Source organism: Ceratotherium simum, chromosome 22 (genome assembly GCF_057802395.1).
Source record: "Ceratotherium simum simum isolate JZ-2026a chromosome 22, ASM5780239v1, whole genome shotgun sequence".
NCBI lineage: Eukaryota > Metazoa > Chordata > Mammalia > Perissodactyla > Rhinocerotidae > Ceratotherium > Ceratotherium simum.
Genome location: NC_141921.1, coordinates 22610475 through 22637832, shown reverse-complemented (window position 1 = coordinate 22637832; position 27358 = coordinate 22610475). Strand labels below are relative to the sequence as shown.

General features: G+C 35.5%; 1 protein-coding gene across 6 annotated transcripts in view; it reads left to right on the top strand.

Annotated features, from left to right (window-relative positions):
* AGO3 (argonaute RISC catalytic component 3) overlaps positions 1 to 27358 on the top strand; it is a 120963-nt gene that overhangs the window by 71371 nt on the left and 22234 nt on the right. For all 6 annotated transcript variants that reach the window (XM_087446290.1, XM_004425943.3, XM_014784142.2 and 3 more), the window contains 10 exons: positions 1192 to 1279; positions 1408 to 1555; positions 1982 to 2101; positions 4562 to 4684; positions 5014 to 5147; positions 8082 to 8266; positions 19610 to 19769; positions 21072 to 21162; positions 24344 to 24538; positions 24874 to 25008. In XM_087446290.1, the coding sequence (XP_087302416.1) occupies positions 1192 to 1279; positions 1408 to 1555; positions 1982 to 2101; positions 4562 to 4684; positions 5014 to 5147; positions 8082 to 8266; positions 19610 to 19769; positions 21072 to 21162; positions 24344 to 24538; positions 24874 to 25008 (1379 nt within the window). The remainder of the gene's footprint in view (positions 1 to 1191; positions 1280 to 1407; positions 1556 to 1981; positions 2102 to 4561; positions 4685 to 5013; positions 5148 to 8081; positions 8267 to 19609; positions 19770 to 21071; positions 21163 to 24343; positions 24539 to 24873; positions 25009 to 27358) is intronic.

Sequence of the window (27358 nt, the reverse complement as noted above, 5' to 3'; positions counted from 1 at the left end):
ATAATAACCATAAATACTATCAGAGAACTAAAAGTTGTCCTCCATCTACCCTTTTTTAAGTTTTCCTCCTTTGGAGTATAGACCATAGAAATAGAGTTGCTTATCTGTGACCAGTAGCCACCACATCTGTTTGTTAACTCTTCTCTAAAGAGTTCCAGGACTGCACTGGCCAATACAGTAGCCACTAGCCATGTGTAGCTATTTAAATTTAAATTAAATTTTCAGTTTCTTAGTCGCACTAGCCACAATTCATGTGCTCAGTAACGCATATTGCTAGTGATTTTAGTGCAGATGTGAAACATTCCATCATCTCAGAAAATTCTATGGACAGCTCTGCTTAAGAAAATTCATCCCGAAGAATTTCAGCCAATGGTTTAAAAGCCCATTGCTTTACATTCTAAAGCAGGCCTGGGATCTTCAAACCCCTAGGGTCTACAGATGGACTGCAAGGATCCAGGAACATCTCAAGTCATGTGCTAAATTATGTGTATGTGTGTTTTTCTGCGAGTTTATTGCTTTCATGAGATTTGCAAAGGGGTCAGTGATTTCATAAGAAGGTAGGGATCACCTGCTCTAGGAATTATTTTGGTTGCATTTGATTTCTAATATTTAGTGGTAAAAGAGTTGTGTCACTATATTATAATTCTACTAAATTGTCTCACCACTTTTGTCACAAGGGCCTGGGATTTTTTTTTTCTTCCTGCTTTAGAAATCTTTGAAGGACTTCCTTCTTGAGCTTTATGAAATTCTGATCTTCAGTCAGTATGTGATGACTGGGTTGTTCAAATAACACGTATTTTGAAGATTATAGAATATCTTGAGAATTATTGCAACTCTTCTTTCATTCCTCTTTCCCTCTCCCAGCATAAATACCTGAATTTATTATAAACAAGGTTTTTTATTAATGGATAACTTTGTCCCGTATTCTACAGGCTTTTCAAATCTTATGATACTATTTTTTAGTGTGTAGAACTGGGTAGGATAGGGGAAAGGTTTGGAGCTAGGTCTATGATGATTGTAACCATTATTATCAATGTTATGTATAAAATCCTGTGTTACTATCACATTGCCTTTATCACAGATTTTCTGTCTGTTTAGAATTTGAGTTTTTATAGTAATGAACAGGTTTTATAACTATAAATATTTTATATGTGACAGTTCTGTAACTTCAGTTTTTCTTGTTGGGAACAGGTCTGAAGGTTGAAGTGACTCATTGTGGCACAATGAGGCGGAAATATCGTGTTTGTAACGTAACAAGAAGGCCTGCCAGTCATCAAACGTAAGAAAAGCTGATGTTTGTCAGAGCAGAGATGATTGAAGCAGCTTGCTCTAGTTAGTGGATTGGGTGTTTTGCCAGCTCATTAATGAGATAAGAGTTGTTAATGTGTACTTTTTTTTTTTTTCCAGCTTTCCTTTACAGTTAGAAAATGGCCAAACTGTGGAGAGAACAGTTGCACAGTATTTCAGAGAAAAGTATACTCTTCAGCTGAAGTACCCACACCTTCCCTGTCTGCAAGTGGGGCAGGAGCAGAAACATACCTATCTGCCGCTAGAAGTAATGTGTTTAAGCTGCTTATTAATATACTCTTATTCGTCATTCTGTTGGGGTCTTGTATTGCCTATAACTTACTTCATACTCTCACATTTATTTTGGAGATTGAGCTGTTTTTAAATTTTATTTTATTCCAAATTTTTGGTAGTGAAATAATATGAAAAAACACTCATCCACAGTCCTACCACTCTAAATATTACCACTGTTAGCATTTTGGTACACTTCTTTTCAGCCTTTTTATCCAGTGTACATTTTAGCTAATACTAATCATACTGTAAAACAGTATTGTTTACTACTTTTTTACTTAACATGATATTAAAAAGAAGCAGTTTGATGAAGTAGATTTTAAAATTTAATTTCACATGTAATTGACACTGAGAGTTTAAAAAATGATATATACATCTAGTATAAATTTTTTTCCATTTGTAGGTCTGTAATATTGTGGCAGGGCAACGATGTATCAAGAAGTTAACGGACAATCAGACTTCTACTATGATCAAAGCAACAGCAAGATCTGCGCCAGATAGACAAGAGGAAATTAGCCGATTGGTTAGTACTTAACCCTAGAAATAGGAATTAAAAGCATATTAGAGTGAGCTACTAAAGAACCATGTCCTTATAAGCTTATACATTATTACCATTCCATGGACTATCAGAATTAAAACGGATCATGGAAGTAATCTAGAGGTGTTCTAGGAGGAAACCTTAGTGAGTTCTATGAGAAGGGTTAGATCCTTCTAATTTAACCCCAAACTCTTTAATTAGTTCCAGAGTAGATTCTCTCAGAACTAACGTTTCAGTTTGGTGAACTGCCACTTTATTACCTCCCACCTAAAAGAGGAGAGAGAAAGGAGGGAAAGTCAAGGTATTATGACTAGCAATAGTGAGAGTCTTAACACTCAGAGTAGGATTGCTTGAAATTCAAGACAGCTTCAACCATATAGGGTCTCTAAGCTATCTCCTTGTTCTAAATGGGGAGGAAGGAAGAGTTGTCGATACCACTTTATAAAACTGATAGAATAAGGCAAAATGAAAAGTAAAAGGCACCTGGTGGATCTTACCTTACTCTCTTCTTGAATACCATTTAAATTATCCAAGTGAAGAAGTCTGGAAATATGAATATTACCCAAAAGAACTTAAGGACACTTTCAAAAGTAATTTTAAAGATTGTTAAAAAAGGATTACAGAACTTTCATTTTATAGGCTAATTACATAAAAAAGACCTTTTTTTCTTATAGTTTTGTAAAGAGGGAATAAAAGTTATTACATGATATTTTACTGGGAAAATACAGGCTGGTTCTCATCATGGATTTTTGTCTGATCTACTATGACAAGATTTTAAAACCTTTAAGAGACTAGAACTTCTCACTATCTCTATAAAATCTCAATAACTAGTTCTAACCCATTTATTACAACTTTTCTGTTCAGAGAGACAATATTGTACAGTATTGCCTGTTCAGAGAGACAATATTGTAGTGGTTAAAAGAGGCTTTGGAATCTTACAGCTCTGGGTTCAAAGTCTGGCTTGTCTACTTGCTTACTGTTACTATTACTGTATTATTCTTTTTTTTTTTTTTTTTTTTAAAGATTTTATTTATTTTATTTTTTTCCCCCCAAAGCCCCAGTGGATAGTTGTATGTCGTAGCTGCACATCCTTCTAGTTGCTGTATGCGGGACTCGGCCTCAGGATGAACGGAGAAGTGGTGCCTCGATGCGCACCCGGGATCCGAACCCGGGCCACCAGCATCGCAGCGCGCGCACTTAACCACCAAGCCACAGGGCCGGCCCTGTATTATTCTAATTATAGTATCTGGAAGGCTAGTGCAGTGATTGAGAGTAGGAACTCTAGAATCAGAACATACATGGTTTCTATGTCATTTGCTTAGCTATATGGTTTTAGGCCAGTCATTTAACTTTACTAAGCTGTAGTTTTATCCTCTGTAAAATAAAGATTATAAAAGACCTTCTTTTATAGTCATAAGGTTATTGTGAAAATTAATTATAAAACATTTAGCATCAAGCACGTCACTCAGCAAGTCTTTGTAAATGATAATTGTTGTTATTCTTTGTAACCTTACTACGGAGGTACACTAAAACACACCAGAAATGAATGGCATTTAAGCTTGAAGAAAAGATGCATTAGTGCCTAATTTCGAAAACAACTTTCTGTGCTTATTATGGGGAGATTCTTTTTACCTATTTAGATTATATAGTGTTTTTTTTAATGGATTGTTACTCAAAGACTTGAACACTGCCTTCTTTTTGTCATCTCGTTTGACATTTACCCTGAGACCAAGTAAATATGTTTTGAAAAACACAGTTACTATAGCATACTGTGAGCATGAATTACCTCTGAGATCCAAGTTTACACTGAAACTAAATAAATTCTTTATCTTTGTATGTATGGATATATTATGTAAAAATTATAATCTGTATCTTATACTGGCTTTCTTATCTGTCTCAAGTGCATCCCACTAAGTGTTATAATATGGCACTTTTTCTCTAAAAATACACAAGTAAATTTTATATAAATTGTAAATCAAATACTTAGGAAAAAAGAGTTAGGGTTATCAATATTTGTTATCAAACTCTACGTAAGATAAATTTTAATAGTATATGTCTGGATCCTCTAATTAGGTGTTCTTAACCTTTTTTAGGTCAAGTATTTCTTTCTCTTGAAGTCTCTGGACCACCCCCCCCAAATATGCTAGGTTTAATTATATAAAATTACCATTTCATGAGTCATAAATAGTTGAAGTTTCTTATTATTAACCTAATACATTTAAATTTTGTATAAATTGTTGGGAGGTTCAGAGGCTTCCTGCAGTCCATTTATGGTCTGTGGTCCCCAGGTTAAGATTCTCTGCTCTATCATTAGGGCACCATTAACTAGACCTATTGTTAAATATTGTTGACATAGCGCAGAAAAAAAAAATAGAGGTTTCTAATGAGTACAGCAGGGAATTTGGGGGAATTCTGAAAGTAACTACAAACTTTTTCTGTTGTTAGGTAAGAAGTGCAAATTATGAAACAGATCCATTTGTTCAGGAATTTCAATTTAAAGTTCGAGATGAAATGGCCCATGTAACCGGACGAGTACTTCCAGCACCTATGCTCCAATATGGAGGACGGGTAAAACCTCTTGATAGTTTTTTAATTATCAACATATAGTTTCTGTGTATGGAGAGGAGGGCATCCTAGCTAAGTGTGGAATGTAGAAAATGTTTTATTGTTCCAGCAATATTTTTTTGTTTCAAAATGAGTATCTTTGCTTGAATTTAGTAGAACTTTTGTTTTTCTCTGGTAAAAATATAAATTATAATGATTTAAACAGCCTATTCTATGTAGAATGTCAGATACATATCAATTCAGCAATTTGAAATGCTTATTTCAGCTCGTTAAAATAAATTGTATGTTAAGCATTTTTTGCCTTATTACTTCTCTTTGTCCTTTTTCTGTAGAATCGGACAGTAGCAACACCAAGCCACGGAGTATGGGACATGCGAGGGAAACAATTCCACACAGGAGTTGAAATCAAAATGTGGGCTATAGCTTGTTTTGCCACACAGAGGCAGTGCAGAGAAGAAATATTGAAGTAAGTCTTGTCATTAGTTTGGCTTTGGGACCTTTTTGTGTTTAAGTTTTGTGTTTCAATTTTAAATTACTCAGCTAATGTTCTAATCAATGTTGCCTCAAAATGGAGCATATTTAATCACTGAACCTTTAAAAATGTTTCTTCTCAATAGTTTGATGAAGATTCCTCAATTGGTTAGTCATAGTCAGTCACTGATTCATTCTTCTAGGCGTCCTAGTAGACTAGCTTCTGTGTTATAGCAGGACCATCACTGGCTTTTGATAGCAAATGGGTTACGTTTAATTCTCAGCTTTGCTACTCGCTAGCTTTATTACAATGGATAATTTGATTTAATCTTGTTATGCTTCAGTTTTCACCTTTTTAAAATAGAGACAATAATACTTATCTAGTGGATGAGGATTAAATAAAATCCTTATTTATCAATTGAGTCCTTTGAAAGAGTGGTTTAACTCCTCTTTCACTTCCTTGCTTTTCAAAATTTGGCCGCCATCTCCACCACTTCGCCTCTTTCCCAGATTCTTTCCCTCAATATGTAAGTGTTCAACAGTCTTCTGTTTAAATTTAAAACAAACAAAATCTTCACTGTTCAATTTACCTCACTTATTCTCTCAGGCTTCCAGACTTACCTTCTCTCTCCTTCCTTGAAATCTTAGTGCTCTGCTGAAACTAGTTCCTGGAAGATCTCTGATATCTTTGTGCTTATCAATTCTAATGGTCTCTTCTCAGCCATTATTTTCTCAAAATTTGTGCAGCATTAGATACAATTGAATACCTTCTTGACATTCTCTCCATTCTTGCCTTCCTGGTTCCTTTTTATCACGTTGGCTTCTTTTCTTTTTTATCTCCTCTCCTTTGGAACTCTCAAGTCTTTGGGGCTTTGGTAATCTCAAGGGCTTCTGCTATCATTCTTGAAGAGCTGTGCTGTCGTGAAAGATTACCAGCTCCACTTGTGTCTCCCCCCACTCCAAAACTTTTAGGCTTCTCTTTGACAAAGAGTAACGTTAAATTGTTAAATAGAAGAATAACATTAAAATCACATAACATAACATAAATAACATAAAAATCAGTATAACATTTAAATCTTTCACCTGCCTAAGTCCTTTCTCCATTTTCACATATTCTGAACAAAGAAATTGAAGCAGTGTATTCCCTCTATCTCTCTGGCATTTTTTTCTGTTTCTACTTATGCTGCTCTTTACTGAAAATGCCTCCTTCCTGTCTCTACTCATCTAAATAATATCCAGTCTTCTGTGATTTGTGATGCTGGAAATAATCTCTCTTAACTCTAAATATAGTAGCTTATCAATATCCTCTCTATTTGTACTTGTCACTTTCTGTGTAAAATAGAATTGTATTCTAATTATTTGTGTAAATTTCTTTTTTTTTTTTTTGTGGGGAAGATCAGCCCTGAGCTAACATCCATGCTAATCCTCCGCTTTTTGCTGAGGAAGACCAGCTCTGAGCTAACATCTATTGCCAATCCTCCGCCTTTTTTTTTTTCCCCAAAGCCCCAGTAGATAGTTGTATGTCATAGTTGCACATCCTTCTAGTTGCTATATGTGGGACGCGGCCTCAGCATGGCCGGAGAAGTGGTGCGTCGGTGCGCGCCCGGGATCCGAACCCTGGCCGCCAGCAGCGGAGCGTGCACACTTAACCGCTAAGCCACGGGGCCGGCCCTAATTGTATTTCTTAAAGTTCACTTAATATGTTTTTTTCTCCAAAGTTTTTATCCCCCTGCTTTCAAGTAAAATATCATAAGGACAGTTTACTACAATGCTACGATTATCTTACTTGGCCTCCAGAGACCAAAGAAAACACCTCCAGTCATTTTTCAAGCCTAGGGTCATTCTTTTCATTTTGCATTTGTTATTCATGGCTTGATAGAATCTTATGATCAGGGACTTATGGCTCTTATTCAATCAAAATATTCAACGTCATACTTCTTGAATTAAACACTAATAAGGAAAAGGAGAAGAAGGGAATTCCTACAAACGTCATCTCTGTCCTGAGGGAATTGGGGTGTTTTTGAGCAAAGATAACTCAGATCCTTGACTTAGGACCTTATTTGTTTTAAAACAAGTAAAGTGATTGTTAAACCTCAACATCATTACTCTATCCTAGGCTAAATGCAGAATTTTGTTTAAATATGAAATTATTAATCTTTTATTTTTTTCAGTGTGGATGAAAGTACATTAAAGTGCTGCCTGCCTCATTTGTTTTTAAATGTTGTGTTCATATTTTCTTAATCTTTTCTGAGGACGCAATCTTTCCTGCTATCCTAATTTGAGACAGGTAATATGGAAAGAAACTCTGGATTAGGTCGTAGTTCTGACTCTGCTATTTATCTAACCATTTGATCTTGACCGAATACTTAATGTCCCAGAAACAATTTCCTGATCTATAAAATGGGAATAATACCTGACCTACCACTTTCTTAGGAATCGTGTCAAGATTGAATTAGAAAATGTACGACAGCTTAAATTTATCAAGCTCTTACCATGTCTTGGGCTAAGGGCTAAGTGCTTTTACATGTATTATCTCATTTAATCATCACACCAGCCTTAGAATGGAAGTAATCACATTGTAAATGAGAGAAACTGAAAAAATTTGCCTAAAATTTCATAACTAGTAAGTAACAGAATTAGAATTGGAACATGTCTTGCTAACTTGAGAGCTAAGCTCTTAACTAGCACGCTCTATTACTAATGGCCTTTGTAAACTACAAAACGCCACATAACTGTATAGTAGTGTTAGTTTGCAAAATAGATTACTGACCCGCTATTGCCCTTAACATCAGTAATCTGGTGATCTCTTCATATATGGAGCACACGTATCTTTGCTTCATTCTGCATTCTCTTCCCAAACTTTCCATTACTACTTTGTAGGTGTTTATGACTAGAGAAAGGTTTTATTTTTATTGATTTCTCCTTCCAGGGGTTTCACGGACCAACTGCGTAAGATTTCTAAAGATGCGGGAATGCCCATCCAGGGCCAGCCTTGCTTCTGCAAATATGCGCAGGGGGCAGACAGCGTGGAGCCCATGTTCCGGCATCTCAAGAACACCTACTCTGGGCTGCAGCTCATTATCGTCATCTTGCCGGGGAAGACACCGGTATATGGTAAGGATAACTTCAGATTGCGTTTTTCCTCAAGTACTTGATATTCCTTTTAGAATTATGCTAAAACATATCCTAAAACTTCCAAACATTAAAACATATTTTATAGCTACAGTATTGAAACTTGTTAACTTTAAAAAGACAAGTCAGTAGATCGATTTAAATAGTCTAAGAAGAGACCCTGTGAAAAGAATTTCAGTAGTTAAAGGAGGCATTTGAAAACAATGGTGGAGCAAAGAATTATTTCTTAAAAATGGCATTGAGATAACTTGAGTATCAGTGTAATGTAGTGGTTAAAAAGCACAGACTCTGGAGTCAAATTATGCTGCTTAATACTCAGCTACTGCCAGGTGTACTGCCTGTGAGATCTAGCTGAATTACTTAACCACACTCAGCCTTCATTTCCTCATCTATGAAATTAGGATACTAAAACTACCTAACCCATATAAGGTAGTTGTAAGGATTAAATAAATTTACATATGTAAACAGGGACTAGAATAGCGCCTGTCATATAGTGAACACTCAGTAAATGTCAGCTATTATTATTGTAAACAAATTAAAGTTTTATGAGATCAATAAATATAAATCATTGTGGAGGCCAGCCCCGTGGCTTAGTGGTTAAGTGCTCGCGCTCTGCTACTGGCAGCCCGGGTTCAGATCCCGGGTGCGCACCGACACACCGCTTGTCCGGCCGTGCTAAGGCTGCGTCCCACATACAGCAACTAGGAGGATGTGCAACTATGACATGCAACTATCTGCTGGGGCTTTGCGGAGAAAAAAGAAGGAGGATTGGCAATAGATGTTAGCTCAGAGCTGGTCTTCCTCAGCAAAAGGAAGAGAATTAGCATGGATGTTAGCTCAGGGCTCATCTTCCTCACAAAAAAAAAAAAAAATCATTGAATCATGGAAAAACACACAGAAAGTACCGTTTTCAACCTCCTGAATGGGGTATAATCATTTAAGCTTAAAAATGATAGAAGAATTTGCAAAGGAAAATTGTTAGATTTGACTGCATAAAAATTAAATTTTCTGTATGTCACAAAAGTATAACTAAAATTAAAAGCAAACCAAGAATGTGAAAAATATTTACAACAAATGGAGACAACGAAGGGCTAGTTTGTTATTAGTTAAAATATTCACAGAGGGCCGGCCCCGTGGCTTAGCGGTTAAGTGCTCGCGCTCCGCTACTGGCGGCCCCGCGTTCGGATCCCAGGCGCTCACTGACGCACCGCTTGTCAGGCCATGCTGAGGCTGCGTCCCACATACAGCAACTAGAATGATGTGCACCTATGACATACAACTATCTACTGGGGCTTTGGGCCGGGGGGGACAAAAGGAGGAGGATTGGCAATAGATGTTAGCTCAGAGCCGGTCTTCCTCAGCAAAAGGAGAAGGATTAGCACGGATGTTAGCTCAGGGCTGATCTTCCTCACCAAAAAAAAAAAAAAATTCATATAGATCTATTATGTGTTCAAAGGAAAAAATTCTTACATTCTTTTAGATTAATGAGAAAGAATATAAACTAAAATTTCTCAAGAAAAAACAAGTAAATATATGAGAAAATGTGGGTTTTCACCAATAGTTTAAGAAAAGTAGAGTAATAAAGGGAAAAATTTTATGCTACTAAATTAGCAAATATACTTAAATATTATAATACCTAGTGCTTGTGAGTATGCAGTGAATCTAGTATTTTATGGCAGTGCAAATTGGTATCTTTTCCATCGAAAGTAGAAAAATGTGTTTTTCGTCTGCAATTTATATTTCCAATTCCAAAAATGTGTTCAAAGAATTCATAATGTAGAAAACTTTTTTTTTTTTTGAGGGAGATTGGCCCTGTGCTAACATCTGTTACCCAGTCTTCCTCTTTTTTCCTTTTTCTCCCCAAAGCCCCAGTACATAGTTGTGTATCATAGTTGTAGAGTTGTAGCTCTTCTGTCTAGGATGCCACCTCAGCATGGCTTGACGATCGGTGAGTAGGTCCTTGCCCAGGATCCGAACTGGTGAACCCCAGGTCGCAGAAGTGAAACTCTCGAACTTAACTGCTCTGCTGCCGGGTCGGCCCCTAGAAAAATCTTTATGCACAAATAATGATGTCTGTGATGTTAAAAAATAAGAACTGGCTTTAAACAATGAGTAAGTTAATAGTATGTTGATGAAATAGTCTGCAGTAATTAAAAATGATGGTTATAAAATTCAAAAGATATTTTTTATGTTGTGATAAAATGCAGAAGGTTTTAAACTCAAAAAATTTGTAAATCAGTAAGGAAATGACAAACAACTCAACTGAAAAATAGACCAAGGACGTAAAACAGAAAAACAAATGGTCAGTTATTTTATGAGATCATGCTTAGCCTCATTTGTCATTAAAGAAATATGGACTAGAATAAGTTATTTTTCACCAACAGTGACAATACCCGTTTTTGGCAAAAATGTGAATAATTAATTATACACTCTCGTACCCTGTTGATGGGAGGGGAAGTTGTTATTACCATAGCCTCCAAACTGGTGTTCTTCTCTGCATTGCTTCTAGTTCCCTTTTAGTCCATTGTCGACACTGCTGCCAGAGTGATTTTTTTTTTAATTAATAGACTTTATTTTGTAGAACAGTTTTAGATTTATAGAAACATTGAGCAGATAGTAGAGTTCCTATATGCTTCCCCTCCCCTGCACACAGTTTTCCCTATTATTAACATCTTGTATTAGTGTGGTACATTTAATGAACCAATATTGGTAAATTATTATTAATATATTGTCCACAGTTTATATTAAAGTTCACTCTTTGTGTTGTACAGGTCTATGGGTTTTGACAAATGCATAACATCATGTATCTACTATTACAGTATCATAAAGAATAGTTTCCCTGCTCTAGGCCGGCCCCGTGGCTTAGCGGTTAAGTGCGCATGCTCCGCTGCTGGCGGCCCCGGGGTCGGATCCCGGGCGCGCACCGACGCACCGCTTCTCCCACCATGCTGAGGCCGTGTCCCACATACAGCAACTAGAAGGATGTGCAGCTATGACATACAACTATCTACTGGGGCTTTGGGGGGAAAAAATAAATAAATAAAATCTTTTAAAAAAAATAAAGAATAGTTTCCCTGCTCTAAAAATCATCTGTGTTCCACCTATTCATCCCTCCTGCCCTCTTCTCAAACCCCTGACAACCACTGGTCTTTTTATGTCTCTATAGTTTTGCCTTTTCTAAAACGTCATATAGTTGGAGTTATATGGTATGTACCGTTTTCTGATTGGCTTCTTTCACTTAGCAGTGTGCGTTTAAGATTCCTCCATGTCTTTTCATGGCTTGACAAGTCATTTCTTTTTACTGCTGAATAATATTCCATTGTATGAATGTACTATAGTCTGTTATCTGTTTACCTATTCAAGGACATCTTATTGCTTCCCATTTTTATCAATTATGAATAATGCTGTTATAAATATTCACGTGCAAGTTCTTGTGTGGACATAAGTTTCCAGCTCAGTTGGGTAAATAACTAGGAAACTAATTAGTGTATTGAATAGTAAGACTACCAAATTATCTTCTAAAGTGGCTGTGCCGTTTTGTATGTATGTACACCAGCAATGAATGAGAGTTCTTATTGCTCTGCATCCTCTCCAGCATTTGGTATTGTCGATTTTAGGATTCTAATAGGTGTATAGTGGTATCTTGTTGTTTTAATTTGCAATTCCTTAATGACACATAATGTTGAGTGTTTTTTCATATGCTTTTTTTCCTTTTGTATGTCTTTTTTTGATGAAGTGTCTGTTCCAATCTTTTGCACATTGTTTAATTAGGGTGTTTGTTTTCTTATTGTTCAGCTTTAAGAGTTCTTTGTATATTTTAGATACAAGTTTTTTATCAGATATGTGTTTTGCAAATATTTTCTCCCAGTCTGTGACTTGTCTTTTCATTCTCTTAACAGTGTCTTTCATAGAGTACAAGTTTTTAATTTTAATAAAGTCTAACTCATCAATTTTTTCTTTCACAGGTCATGTTTTTGGTGTTACATTTAAACCTCATTGCCAAACCCAAGGTCACCAAAGTTTTCACCAAAGTTATCTTCTAGTGGTTTTATAGTTTTGCTTTCTACGTATAGGTTTATAACACATTTTGAGTTAATTTTTGTGAGAGATAAAGTGTCTTTGTCTAGATTCACTTTTTTGCATGTGGCTCTCCAGTTCTTCCAGCACTATTTGTTGGAAAGACTGTCTTTCTATTAAATTGCCTCTGCTGCTTTGTCAAAGATTGACTGACTATATTTGTATGTCTGTTTTCTGGACCCTTTATTTTGTTCCACTGGTCTGTATGTCTATTCATTTGCTAATATGACACTGTCTTGATTAATATTGCTTTATAGAAAGTCTTGAAGTCAGATAGTGTCAGTTCTCTGACTTTGTTCTTTCTTCTTCACTATTATGTTAGCTATTCTGAGTCTTTTGCCTCTGTATATAAATGTTAGAGTCAATTTGTCAGTAGCCACAAAATGACTTGCTGAGGTTTTTATTTGGATTACATTGAATCTATAGATCAAGCTGGAAAGAATTGACATCTTAACAATATTAAGTCTTTTTATGTTTGAATATGGAATATCTCTCTGTTTAGAGCTTCTTTGATTTCATCAGAGTTTTATAGTTTTCCTCATATAGATCCTGCACACATTTTATTAGATTTGTTTTTTTTTCTTTTGATGCTAATGTAAATGGTATTGTGTTTTTAATTTTATTTATTTTATCTTATTTTTTTACTTTCTTTTTCTTTTTCTTTTTCTTTTTGTGAGGAAGATCAGCCCTGAGCTAATATCCGTGCCAATCTTCCTCTTTTTGCTGAGGAAGACTGGCCCTGGGCTAACATCTGCCCATCTTCCTCCACTTTATATGGGACACTGCCACAGCGTGGCCTGACAAGTGATGCATTGGTGCACGCCCAGGATCCGAACCTGGGCTGCCAGCAGCGGAGTGCACGCACTTAACCGCTACGCCACGGGGCCGGCCCCTGTGTTTTTAATTTTAAATTCCAGTTGTTCATTTTTTGTATATAGGAAAGCGATTAATTTTTGTATATTTACTTTGTATCCTGCAACTTTGCTATAATCACTTATTAGTTCCAGGAGGCTTTTTGTCAATTCTTTGGGATTTTCTACGTAGACAATCATGTCCTCTCCTAACAAAGACAGTTTTATTTCTTCCTTCCCAGTCTGTATACTTTCATATCCTTTTCCTTTCATTTGCTAGGACTTCTAGTACAATGTTGAAGAGGAGTAGTGACAGAAGACATCTTTGCATTGTTCCTGATGTTAGAGGGAAATCATCTAGTTTCTCGGCAGTAAGCATAATGTTAGCTATAGGTTTTTTGTAGTTGTTCTTTATCAAGTTGAGGAAATTCCCCTCTAATCCTAGTTTGCTGAGAATTTTTATCATGAATGCATGATGCAGTTTGCCAAATGCTTTTGCTTTATCTATTGATGTGATCATATGATTTTTCTTCTTTAGTCTCTTAATGTGATCAGTTGCATTAATTGATTTTTAAATGTCGAGCCCAGCCAGCCTTGCATACCTGGGATAAGTCCCACTTGGTCATGGTATATAATTCTAATACATTGTTGGATTCAATTTGCTAATATTTTGAAGATTTTTGCATCTGTATTCATGAAAGATAATGATCTTTGGTTTTCCTTTCTTGTAAAGTCTTTATGTGGTTTTGATATTAAGTATTGTTGGCCTCATAAAATAAGTTAGGAAGTATTCTCTCTGCTTCTGTTTTCTGGAAGATATTGTAGAGAATTGGTATCATTTCTTCCTTAAATGTTTGGTAGAATTTACCAGTGAAACCATCTGGGCCTGGTACTTTATTTTTTGGAAGATTATTAATGATTCAGTTTCTTTAATAGATACAGGCTGATTCAGATTATCTATTTCTTCTTTGTGAGTTTTGATAGTGTCATTCAAGGAATTGGTCCACTTCATGTAAGTTATCAAATTTGTGGGCCTAGAGTTGTTCATAATATTCTTTTTTTTATATATATAATTTTGTTTATTTTGTTCCCCCCACAAAGCCCCAGTAGATAGTTGTATGTCATAGTTGCACATCCTTCTAGTTGCTGTATGTGGGATGCGGCCTCAGCATGGCCGGAGAAGCAGTGCGTTGGTGCACTCCCGGGATCCGAACCCGGGCCGCCAGCAGCAGAGCGCGCGCACTTAACCGCTAAGCCATGGGGCCGACCCCATAATATTCTTTTATTAGCCTTTAAATGTCCATGGAACCAATAGTGATGACGCTTTTTTCATGTCTGTTATTAGTAATTTGTGTCTTCTCTTTCTTTTCCTTAGTCTGGCTAGAGGTTTATCAATTTCATTGATCTTTTCAAAGAACCATCTTTTGGTTTTGTTGATTTTTCTCTATTGATTTCTTATTTTCAATTTCATTGATTTCTACTCTAATTAATATTTCTTTCCCTCTACTTGTTTTAAGTCTATATTGTTCTTCATTCTCTATTTTTCTAAGGTGGAGACATAGATTATTGATTTTAGATCTTCTTTTCTAGTATATGCATTCAGTGCCATAAATTTCCCTCTAAGCACTGCTTTCACTGCATCCCACAAATTTTGACAAGTTGTATTTCATTTTCATTTAGTTCAAAATATTTTTAAGTTTCTCAAGACTTCTTTGGTCCATGTGTTACATAGAATTATGTTGTTTAATATACAAATATTTTGGGATTTCCCAGCTATCTTTCCGTTATTGATTTCTAGTTGAATCCCATTGTGGTCTGAGACCATACTTTGTATTTCTGTTCTTTTAAATTTGTTAAGATATGTTTTTGGACCAGAATGTGGTCTGTCTTGGTATATGTTCCATGTGAGCTTGACAAGAATGTGTATTCTGCTGTTATTGGATGAAGTATTCTATAAATGTCTCTTAGATTCAGTTGATTGATGGTGCTGTTGAAGTCAGCTATATCCTTACTGATCTTCTGCCTACTGGATCTGTCAATTACTGATAAAAGTGTGTTGAAGTCTCCACTATAATAGTGGATTTGTCTGTTTCTCCTTGCAGTTTTATCAATTTTTGCCTCACTTATTTTGGCATTCTTTTGTTAGATGCATGCATGTTCAAGATAGTTATGTCACCTTGGAGAATTGACCCTTTTATCATTATGCAATGCCCTTCTTTATCCCTAATAATTTTCCTAGTTCTGAAATTTGCTTTATGTGAAATTAATATAGCTACTCCAGTTTTTTTTTTTTCCTTGATGTTAGCATGGTGTATCTTTCTGTATCACTTTGTTTTTAATCTGTGTCTCTATATTTAACGTTGATTTCTTGTAGACAACATGTAGTTGGGTCTTATTTTTATCTTTCCCTCTTTTTCTGCCTTTTCTGGTTTTAATTGGGCACTTTATATTATTCCATTTTCTCTCCTTTGTTAGTATATCAATTATAATTGTTTTAAAAATTTTTTAGTGGTTGCTTTAGAGTTTGCAATATACATTTACAGTTAATCTAAGTCCACTTTCAGAGAATTCTGTACCATACTTTACAGGTAGCATAGTGACCTTATAACAAAGTATTCCCAATTCCTCCCTCCTGTCCCTTATAACATTGCTGTCATTCGTTTCGCTTATCCATAAGCTATAACCACCCAACACATTGTAACAGCTATCTATCAGTTCAATTAAAAATAAGAAATTAAAAGATTTTATTTTATTTTTATTTATTCCCTCTCTGACCTTCCTTTCTTTATATACATCTGAATTTCTGACCTATATTATTTTCCTTCTCTGAAGAACTTCTTTTATCATTTCTTCCAAAGCAAGTCTACTGTCAACAGATTCCCTTAGTTTTTATTTGTCTGAAGAAGTATTTCTCCTTGGGGCCGCCCCGTGGCGCAAGCGGTTAAGTGCGCACACTCCGCTGTGGAGGCCCGGGGTTCGCCAGTTCGGATCCTGGGCACACACCAAAGCACTGCTTGTCAAGCCATGCTGTGGCGGCATCCCATATAAAGTGGAGGAGGATGGGCACGGATGTTAGCTCAGGGCTGATCTCCTCACAAAAAAAAAAAAAAGAAGAAGAAGTATTTCTCCTTCACTTTTTTTTAATCATTTAATTGTTTGGTGTTTAGTTATAAATCAAATTATCCATTCATATAGTTTCAAGTGTTAAATCATTCTGGAATTCTTATTTTAAAAAACAGCTGCTTTACTGCCTTTACCCCATTTGTTTTTCTCATAGAAAAACTCTTTCATCATTTGCCACTTCTTTTTTACTTAATTTTTGTTTCCTGAGTGCTGCTACCTATATTTCAGCTCTTTCTGTAGTTGCCCTCTTTTGCCTGAACCCTGGGATCTCTTCATTTGTCTCATGTTAGTAGAGGTGTCAACAGATGGCTTCCTTAAGTCAGTCATTTAGTGTCAAATTTTGATTATAGTTTCATTCCTTCTGATGTACTGTTTTCATGGGAGTGTTCCCGGGTTAACTGTTTTTTAAACAAGTTTTTGTGTGTATGTGTGGTAAAATCTACATAACAAAATTTACCGTTTTAACCATTTTTGAGTGCACAATTAATTGGTTTTAAATATATTCACATTGTTGTGCAACCATCACCACTATCCATTTTCAGAACCTTTTCATCATCCATAACTGAAACTCTGTACCCATTAAACAGTAATTTCCCATTCCTGTCTCATCCCCAGCAGCCACCATTCTGCTTTGTCTCTGTGAATTTAACTATTCTAGGTACCTCATATAAATGAATCATACATTTGTCCTTTTATGACTTATTTCTTTTAACATAATTTCCTGAAGGTTCATCCATGTTGTACATGTATCAGAATTTTCTTCCCTTTTAAGGCTGAGTAATATTTCATCGTTATGTGTATACCATATTTTGTTTATCTGTTCATCCATTGATGGAAACTTAGATTACTTCCACCTTTGGGCTATTGTGAGTAATGCTGCTTTGAATATGGGCATGCAGCTGTTTGTTCCAGTCCTTCCTTTCACTTCTTTTGGATATATTCCCAGAAGTGAAATTGCTGGATCAGATAGTAATTCTGTATTTAATTTTTTGAGCAGTTGCCATACTGTTTTCCACAGCAGCTGCAGCATTTTCTATTCGTACCAGCAATGCACGAAGGTTCCAGTTTCTCCACATACTTGCCAACACTTGTTATTTTCAATTTTTTTGATAATAACCGTCCTAATGGGTATAAAGTGGTGTCTCGTTGTGGTTTTGATTTGCATTTCTCTAATGATTAGGATGTGGAGCATTCTTTCATGTGCTTATTGGCTATTTGTATATCTTCAGAGAAATGTCTCATCAAGTCCTTTGGCCATTTTTTAATTGGATTGTTTGGGTTTTTTCTTGTTGAGTTATAGTAGTTACTGTTTAATTGCTCCTCCCAGTTACTGGTTTCATCAGCTTCTGCTTCTAATAAGCTGATCTTGGTTGTGATTCTTTGTATTCACGTGTTTTGGGGGTGGCAGTTCACTCTGTGACCTCAGCTCTCTAATGGATCTAAGAAAAGTTATTGATATTCAGTTTACTCTGCTTTTTTCTTGTTGTGAGAATGGGAGTGATGACTTCCAAGCCTTCTACATGTTGGAGCTATAACCAACATCCAGGGTGGTCTTTTTAAAATACAAATCCTCTGTACCCCCTACCCCATCACCCCCACTTCAATAGTTTTTCATTATGCACTTGATAAAATTGATATTCAGTATGATCTTCCAAGGGTTTGCATGTTCAAATCATGACTTCCTACCTCTTTGAGATTCATCTCACTTTATGGTCTTTTTTCCCACAGGAACTCTTTGTTCATCCTCTTCCTTCTACTTGTATTGCTTCTCATGACCCACCTTCCACGCTTCACCAAGTAAATGTGCATTCTTCTTTTGAATTTCTTCTTTTGAATTTTAGTTCGGACATCCCTTTGTTGGGAAAGCTTTCCTTACCTCCCTGACAAGGTCAAATTCTCTCACTTTTATTATCTTATAGCACCTTATACCTCTCCTTTCTGTTGCTTTCACAGTTGTAATGTTAAATTTGAGCGGTTATTTAATGCCTATTTCTCTGACTTCACTATAAGCTCTGTAAGGGCAGGAACAGTGTCTTTCTTGACTCACCATTGTATATCCAGAGCTTCACACAGTATTAGCGTGTATTAGGTGCACGTTATATATTTGTAGAATGAATAAATAAACCTTTTGGAGAGCAATTTGTCACTATCTATAAAAATGTTAAATATATTTACCTCTGACCCCTGAATTCTATTTATAGAAATTTATCCTGAAGCTATAGTTACACAAATGAAGAAAAATAAATATACAAGGATATTATTCATAGGATTGTTTGAAATAATGAAAACCTGGAACAAGCTAAAAATATATCAGTGTATGGCTAGTTAGATAACATATGGCATATAAAAACAGAATAACTGAGGTGTTATAAGGGCGATGTATATATTGAGATTCAGAACATACTATATCATTAAGTGAAAATGACAAGTTGCAGAATAGAATGTATAGTACATTCTCAATCTTTATTTTAAAATGTTTTCCATGTGTTTTATATATAAGTTATGTACACTGAAGTTTTTATGGTAGTTACAATGGCAGAGAAGGGGAACGGAAAAGGGCCTTTTATTCTTTACACTGTAATACCTCTGTATTTTTAAATTAAAGGTTGGAGAATAGGATTGAAAGCTGTAAGTATACTGTGATTATAACTGCATTAAAATAATATAAATGAGAAAATTACTGGAAGAGAGTACAGTAAAATGCTAACAAGGTATTATGTATGATATTCTTTATGGTTTTTCAGTTATTGTAGTTATACTGTTTTTATGATAATCAAGATGTGCTTTCTTATACAAAGAAGAAAACAATTGGAAAAATTATCACTAAATGCTTAAGCTAGGGGCTGGGCTGGGCTGGTAGCGCAAGCAGTTAAGTGCGCGCGCTCCACTGCGGCGGCCCGGGGTTTGCCGGTTCGGATCCCGGGCGCGCACAACACACTGCTTGGCAAGCCATGCTGTGGCGGCGTCCCATATAAAGTGGAGGAAGATGGGCACAGATGTTAGCCCAGGGCCAGTCTTCCTCAGCAAAAAAAAAAAAGGAGGATTGGCAGATGTTAGCACAGGGCTGATCTCCTCACAAAAAAAAAAAAAATTACTTAAGCTAATCTTCAAGGCAGTATACTTTAAATTTTAACAGCATTGTTTTAATATTGGTGTAATTTTTGGTATCCTGTAATACAATGATGTATTTCAAGGGGGGATACATAGTAGTAGCTTATTTTTCAGTAAAGTTTGACCTTTTATCTAACTAGAGGTATTTGCATTTGTTCCATAGCGGAGGTGAAACGTGTAGGAGATACGCTTTTGGGTATGGCTACACAGTGTGTTCAAGTCAAGAATGTAATAAAAACATCCCCTCAAACTCTCTCAAACCTGTGCCTAAAGATAAATGTTAAACTTGGAGGGATCAATAATATTCTTGTACCTCATCAAAGGTAAGATAAGCTAATTGCATGATAAAAATATTCGTTATTTTTCTATATATTGCCATATGTAAGATATGGTAAGAAATAGCTTTGATGATTTCTGCGTGGGAAATAAGTAGACATTTTGGCAACAAATTAAAAGAATTTGGATTGGCCAGATTAAGAGAGTCCCTTGTAAAAATCCCCTCCCACCTCCATGTTCATTTAGTATGCAAAGTACCTCTTGCCTGGCTAGAAAGTATTGACATCTTTATTTATTTCTCACTGGAGAGCCCAGCTTGAAGAGTTTTCTCATTTTTTGATAGTCATCTTCAAGCTGGTGTCATGAAGCTACTCACCACCTAGAAAGTGAGGGAAGAAAGGAGGGTCTTGGAGGGGACATTCAATTAAGTAAATCAGTTAAGCAAGCCATATCAACCGCTGCTGCAGTCAGGGGGACAACAGATGTTACTGTTAGATTGCCATCATATCCAAGAGCTCAGTGACCTAGAAACAGTTGCTGAGGAAGAGGCTGTTATTTGGAGAAGTGAATAACAGTTTTCCTTTTAATAGTTGAAGCAACTAGGGCTTTAATAAGTTAATATCTTGACTAGTATGCACCACAAATAAGCATTAGAAGGATGGAACCATGTGTGTTTGACGCAAAAGCTCTTTTTTTTTCCTGTTTTTCCGTGCTGCCTCTACTTCCTATCCCTATTAAATATAAGACAAGATTCATAACTGAGGTGAATATAGAATTTTATCAACAAGTCCAAGAACTAAGAGACAGTCATTTGAATCTTAAAGGATATAGTTTTAAAAATAAAATGAACTACTAACTGCTTTATGGCTATTAAATATATGTTACTCAAATTTGTACTTTTGGCCAGGGGAGGAGGAGTAATACACTCCCATAATCCTTTCCAGTGTAAAGTTTAGTGATTCTTTTTCTTTCAGAGATTACATAAACTTAAAATGTAAATAGATTAAACAAAGATCGATACAAATTAGTGGCTTAATGTGAGGAAGTTTATCATTTTATGCCTATTATGAAGAACACTAGCAGCAGATACCCTTTGCACCCCCAGCACCACTGCTTAAGGCGAAAAACTGCTCTGAATAAGACATTGAGACCCATTGTGACAGCTTTTGCTTCATTGACTAGGGCTTCGTGAATTAAGAGAATAAAGCTCTCAGTAGTTCAGGCCTGTGAAGGACAGGATCTCCTCTGTGCTGTGTCAGCAACTTGCAGTTGTGTTACGGTGTTATGAAACAGAAAAATGGATAATGAAAAAAATGACTTATCTAACTCTTTTAAAAAATGTGTTTAAGACCTTCTGTGTTCCAGCAACCAGTGATCTTTTTGGGAGCAGATGTCACTCATCCACCAGCTGGTGATGGGAAGAAGCCTTCTATTGCTGCTGTGAGTGTCATTAGTCAGGTTTATCTAAAGTTTATACAAAGATCAACATTTTGGTTTCGACTTTTTTAATTTTAATGATATTTTATTTGAAACCAACTTTTATAAATATATATATCTAGAGCCAGCTTTCAAATGTTCCTTGTGTTTTTGAAAGAATGATCATTCTACGGTCGGGGACTACAAATTCCGTATATATCTGTTAAATCAAGTTTATTAATTATATTACTCAAATCTTCTGTTTTCCTACTTTGTCTTTTTCTCTCCATGATTGTATATTTTCAATTACTTTTTGTAATTCAAAGAGTTTATTTATTTCACTAGTGTCTTTGTTACAGAAAGATACATTACATATAAGCTTGGTGGATTGCATTTTTTTCAATATGAAATATCTCCCACCTTCATCCAGTTTAGTAGTTTGCACCTGAATTGTTTATTTGTTTAATACTGCCACTCCTACTTTTAATATCTGCCTATTATATCTTTGCCCACCTCTATATTTGTACCCTTTCTATGTCATTTCTTTTAAGTATATTTCTTATAAACTTCAGAAAGCTAGATAATATTTTACCCAACTTGAAAATTGTTTGATCTTAACAAAGGCCACCGTTTTTAAAATGTCAACATATTTTAGGCATACTTGATAAATTTCAGAAATTAAACTGTAAGACTTTTTATATTTTTCTACCATCCATTTTATAATCTTTATATAAATTTTAAGTTTTAACAATCTGATAAATCTTATTTATCCTTGAAAATGGTAGTAATATTAAAATTTTCACTTAGGATTCCAAAGCTATTTCATTAATAAAGAAAATTAATTTTATTAATAAATTATATTGCTTTGTATTCTTATAGTTATGCATACATTGTTTATATTTCAAATGTTCTAGAGGTAGTATTGAGCCATCTGTGATATTCATTAAAATATTCTTATAGAAGATAAAACGGTAAGGAAAGAAATTCAAAAGACTCACTTTAGATTTGCTGTTTTCGGGTCATTTTCCAAGACAGTTCAAGCATATTTGAATTCTTTTGGAGTTCCAGGTAGTCACTCTCCTTTTCTACTAGATCCATTTCTACCAAATACCTGCTTTCTTTTATGATTATCACAGGTCTTGTAAATAGAATTTATTGATTAATTCTTTTTGCTATATGGCTTCTATTCCCAAGAACTTAAAGACTAGTGTAAGAAACAAATGTAAGTAATAAATGCCACATATTATAAAAGATACTACCTTGATAGTGATGTAAATTAAAATTTAGATTGCAAAAACTTGATGTGTTTGGAGAACATTGAGAGATGCAGGGAATTAGAATGTAATATAGCAGGCTGTGAGGCTGGTAAGTTTTTGTGAGGTTTTTTGTACCATCAGAAGGGATATGGATTTATTTTTTAGTAGTGAGAGAGCATTCAAGGGAAAGAAATGGTCAGTTCTTTTTTTTTTCTTTGTTTTACATATAGAAGATTAAAAAAAGCAGATACAACCCATGTACATAAATAAGTAGACAAATTCTAGCTTATTTTTTTAAAAACTCTTGGTTATTTTCTAATCTGACCTACAGAAGAGAAACGTAAGAATTTTCCATATTTTGGTTTCAAGTAAGTAAGACATTTAAAGTACGGACAGGAAGTTAGACACTCTTTGGAAGTACTGTTTTTATTTATTTTTAATTGAGGTATAATTATGTATAACATTATATTAGTTTCAGGTGTACAACATAATGATTCAATATTTGTATTATTGTGAAATGACCACCACAATAAGTCTAGTTAACATCTGTCACCATACATAGTTACAAACAGTTTTTTTCTTATGATGAGAACTTTTAAGATTTACTCTCTTAGCAACTTTCGAATATGCAATACAGTATTATTAACTATAGTCGCCATGCTGTAAAGTACATCCCCAAGACTTATTTATTTTATAACTGGAAGTTTGTACCTTTTGACACCCTTTACCATTTCACTTATCACCCACCCCCAACCTCTGGCAAATACCCATCTGTTCTCTGTATCTATGAGGTTGGTGTGTTTTGTTTTGTTTTGTTTTGTTAGAGTCCACATATAAGTGAGATCATACAGTATTTGTCTTTCTCTGTCTGACTTATTTCACTTAGCATAATGCACTCAAGGTCTATCCAGGTTGTCACAAATGGCAAGATTTCATTCTTTTTTCATGACCGAATAATACTCCATTGTATGTATATGCCACGTTTTCTTTATTCATTCATCCTTCGATGGATGCTTAGGTTGTTTCCATGTCTTGGCTACTGTAAATAATGCAGCAATGAACAGGGGAGTGAAGAGTTCCATTTTTGAAGCATGGCTTGTTATAAATAGTACCCTAGAAGAAAGAGAAGCTAGAGGCAGTGACCAGCTGTTTCTCAGCCTAGGCTCTGATCAGAATGATGTGTAGACATTTTTAAAATATTCGGGTTCCAGAGATCATGCTTCAGTGGGTCTGTGAGTGACTATAGTCAAGGTGAACTTATAAGTTCATGCTTCAAACTTCCCTCTGCTCCAGGCACATAACAATATTAAAAAAGACACAGAAAGAGAAAATTAAGAGCTATTCCCAAAACCAAGATTAACTTTTCTGAGGAGCAGATAGAGAACACAAATTTAAGACAGTAAGACTGACGATAGATTCAAGCTTTCTGGTCTAGGACCTTGCAATAAAAAGAGAAAAGTCCTTTTAAAAGTTATGAAGCATAACAGTTCAAAGATGATGTCAAAGTCTTAAGTATGGCTTCTGGGGGTGGTTTGCTAAAGTATAAGAGATATAGAGAGAAATCAAGGGTTTGACAGGGTCCTCTTTTTTACTTATCTCCTTTCTCTTCTTCTCTTCATGTATATCTTTTTGTCTCTTTCCTTACTAATCTTTAGATTTATCAGCAACATCTATAAATTAGAATCTAATTATTAACTGTAAAGTACAGCCTACTTATAGGAAAATAGTTTTTGACCCTATACGAGGTCTTTTATTCTGTTCTTCACTGGGAATTATCTGTTTGTGATTACTCTCAAAATGAACAGGGATAAATAGGAAGGTTATAATAAAATACAAATTTAAATGAAATCCATGTTCCTTTTTTCAATTTTTTTTTATTGTGGTAAAATTCATATTCTTATAGTTTTGATTATCTTAATTTCTGTTTTTCTTTACTTTTTCCAACCTAGGTTGTAGGTAGTATGGATGCTCACCCAAGCAGATACTGCGCTACAGTAAGAGTTCAGAGACCCCGACAGGAGATCATCCAGGACTTGGCCTCCATGGTCCGAGAACTTCTCATTCAGTTTTATAAGTCAACTCGGTTCAAACCTACTCGTATCATCTTTTATCGGGATGGTGTTTCAGAGGGACAGTTTAGGCAGGTTGGTTGCCGGGGATCTCATCATACTATGGTTAAATCAGATACTGTGTTTATATTGTGGTGTCTAGTTCTGAAATTAGAAGACTTAATTAAGTTGAGAGTTCCTAAAGTCAAAATATGATGCTTCCTTAGATTTTCCCTTGTAACATGTTTACTATGGATGTATAAGCCTTGATTGCTAAGACCATGCTCTGATAATAAAGATGGAAAAGAGAAGTATATTTAGCTGTGAAGTGGTGAGATTTAGAAATCCTGAGACTAAATCGTTATTTTACGTTTAAGTATGTATAAGAGAACAGCTGGCTATATCAAATCTTTCTATTTCATCTTCTCTAGGTATTATATTATGAGCTACTAGCAATTCGAGAAGCCTGCATCAGTTTGGAGAAAGACTATCAACCTGGAATAACCTATATTGTAGTTCAGAAGAGACATCACACGCGATTATTTTGTGCTGATAGGACAGAAAGGGTAATCTTACATCTGTTGTAATACTATTATAAGCCAGTCTTATCTAACATAGTTCTTAGAGCACTTAACAAAGGCTTCTTGCCAACAGCAAAATTTCTAATACATAGTACCAGATTTCAGCAAAGCAGATTATGAATATAAAAGTATCAAAGTAGGTTGTTACTTTGTGTGTGTGTGTGTGTGGGTGTGTGGGTGTGTGGGTGTGTGTGAGGAAGATTAACCCTGAGCTAACATCCATTGCCAGTCCTCCTCTTTTTTGCTGAGGAAGATTGGCCCTGGGCTAACGTCCGTGCCCATCTTCCTCTACTTTATATGGGACACCACAGCATGGCTTGACAAGCAGTGCGTCGGTCTGCTCCCAGGATCCAAACCTGCAAACCCCGGGCCTCTGCAGCTGAGCGCGCGAACTTAACTGCCACACCACCTGGCTGGCCTTGCTTGTTACTTTTTAACTTTCTGGAACTTCTAGTAATACTCTAGATGTTCAAAATCCCATTAATACTTTTTTGTTTTTGTGAAGAAACTCATAGTTTTAAAATTGTTCTTTCTACTCATATTTTTCTTAAATGTTCAGAAGAAAAAAGGTACATTCTCTTTTTAAAATATCTTGTAAAAATTAGTTTTTTTAAAAGCTAGGGACTTTTAGAATGATTAGTGGAAATTCAGCAAACTAACTTGTAAACAATGCCTCCTTTAAAATGCACAGAATTATTTTCTGTATTTTATAATGTGAATATGTATTTTTATATTTAGGAAGGGAAAGGATATAAATACCTAGGGAAATCTGTCTTCTTGTCTGTGTGCAACATAGGCAAGTAGCAGTCTTGCTATCATTTCCAGTGCTCTGCCCGCATCCTGCAAACCTTGGAGCAGAGAAATCTGAGGATTCCAAGTGTCAGTGTTCCCTGGGAAAGGGGTTCAATGGAAAAGACGGAGAGAGAGGAGTGGTCTTGTCTTTGGTATATATTTGGTCTTTGGTTACACTGACTGTGTAACTTTGGGCAAGTAGCTTAACATTTCTGTGCTTGTTTCTTTCTCAGCAAGGTTTGGATAAAATTATTTACCTTATTTGAATTGTTGAGAAGATTAAATACATTATAATATGTAATGCACTTAGAATGGTGCTTCGCACTTACTAAGCACTCAATAAAGGTTAGCTAGTTGTAGATTGGTGGTGATAGTAGTAGTAATAGAGAAAAAGAAATAATAATAGCAGACATTGTTCTAGATATTGTTTATAAATTTAACTCATTTAATCCTCACAAACAATACATTGAGAGACTTACTATTATTATCTCCATTTTCCACAGGAGGAAACTGTGGCACGTGGAGGTTAAGTAATCTCCCAAAGTTACAAAGCTAGTAATTGGTAAAGCTAAGGCTCAAATCAGGCAGTTTGGCTCCAGAGGGCTCTTAATCACTGTCTGTACTATCTCTCTAATAGCAGCAGTGATAGTTTTATTATGGCCTCCAGGTTGTTAAAGGCCGTTGACCCCAAATTACTAGGTACATTTCTGTACCTAGAAAACCAAAGATTTCTTCAAAAGTAGAATTAGGAAAACTTAAGTTAGATTTAATGATTACTAGCATCTAATGTTTAGTTGTGCCAATCCATCATTTGTTTGCTTCTCTTTCACCTTTGCTCTAAATACTACTACTAATTATAGATGAGAGATCATTGTAAATGAGGAAACAGACACACACTGAGGTAAAATACCATGCCCTAGACCGCACAACTAGAAATTGGTGGAGCTGTGATATGAGCCTAGGCATTTTGCTGCCTCTCTGAATAGAGTAAAACTTTTTATATATATTAATTAGAAGGTTTATGTGTTAAGAATAGGCATGATTTAGTAGATTATGAACTGTTTTCTTTGTTTTGTGCTTGGTGAAGGCTAGCTGGTTGGTCCACACAGCTGTAACTCAAGGCACTACCTGATAGCAGTCCCTCACATGGCAGAAATAATGTCTGAGTCAGTAAAATAGGCTCTGATTTGCTAGCCTTGTAAACCTAGACTTATAGTTAATGATTTTAAATATGTTAGGGATAAGGAGGTGGAGGTGAGTATACATATGTATTTTAAAGTGTTTTATTAGGAGCCTTTCATTATGAGGAATTTCAAACTATTTCATTTACATCATATCTACTCAGAGCAAATCATGGTGTGTTTCCTTATGGGATCTTGAATCTGCTAGTATGAAATCAAAGGAATAGGGCCTTTGCAGTCGTTTCTGTGTTTGATTACCAGTTCTGCTCTTTATTGTATGCTATTGGGCAAATTAGTTTATATCCTCAGCCTTAGTTTCCCCATACAAATGGGAATAATACTTAACTAGCAGGGTTATCAGG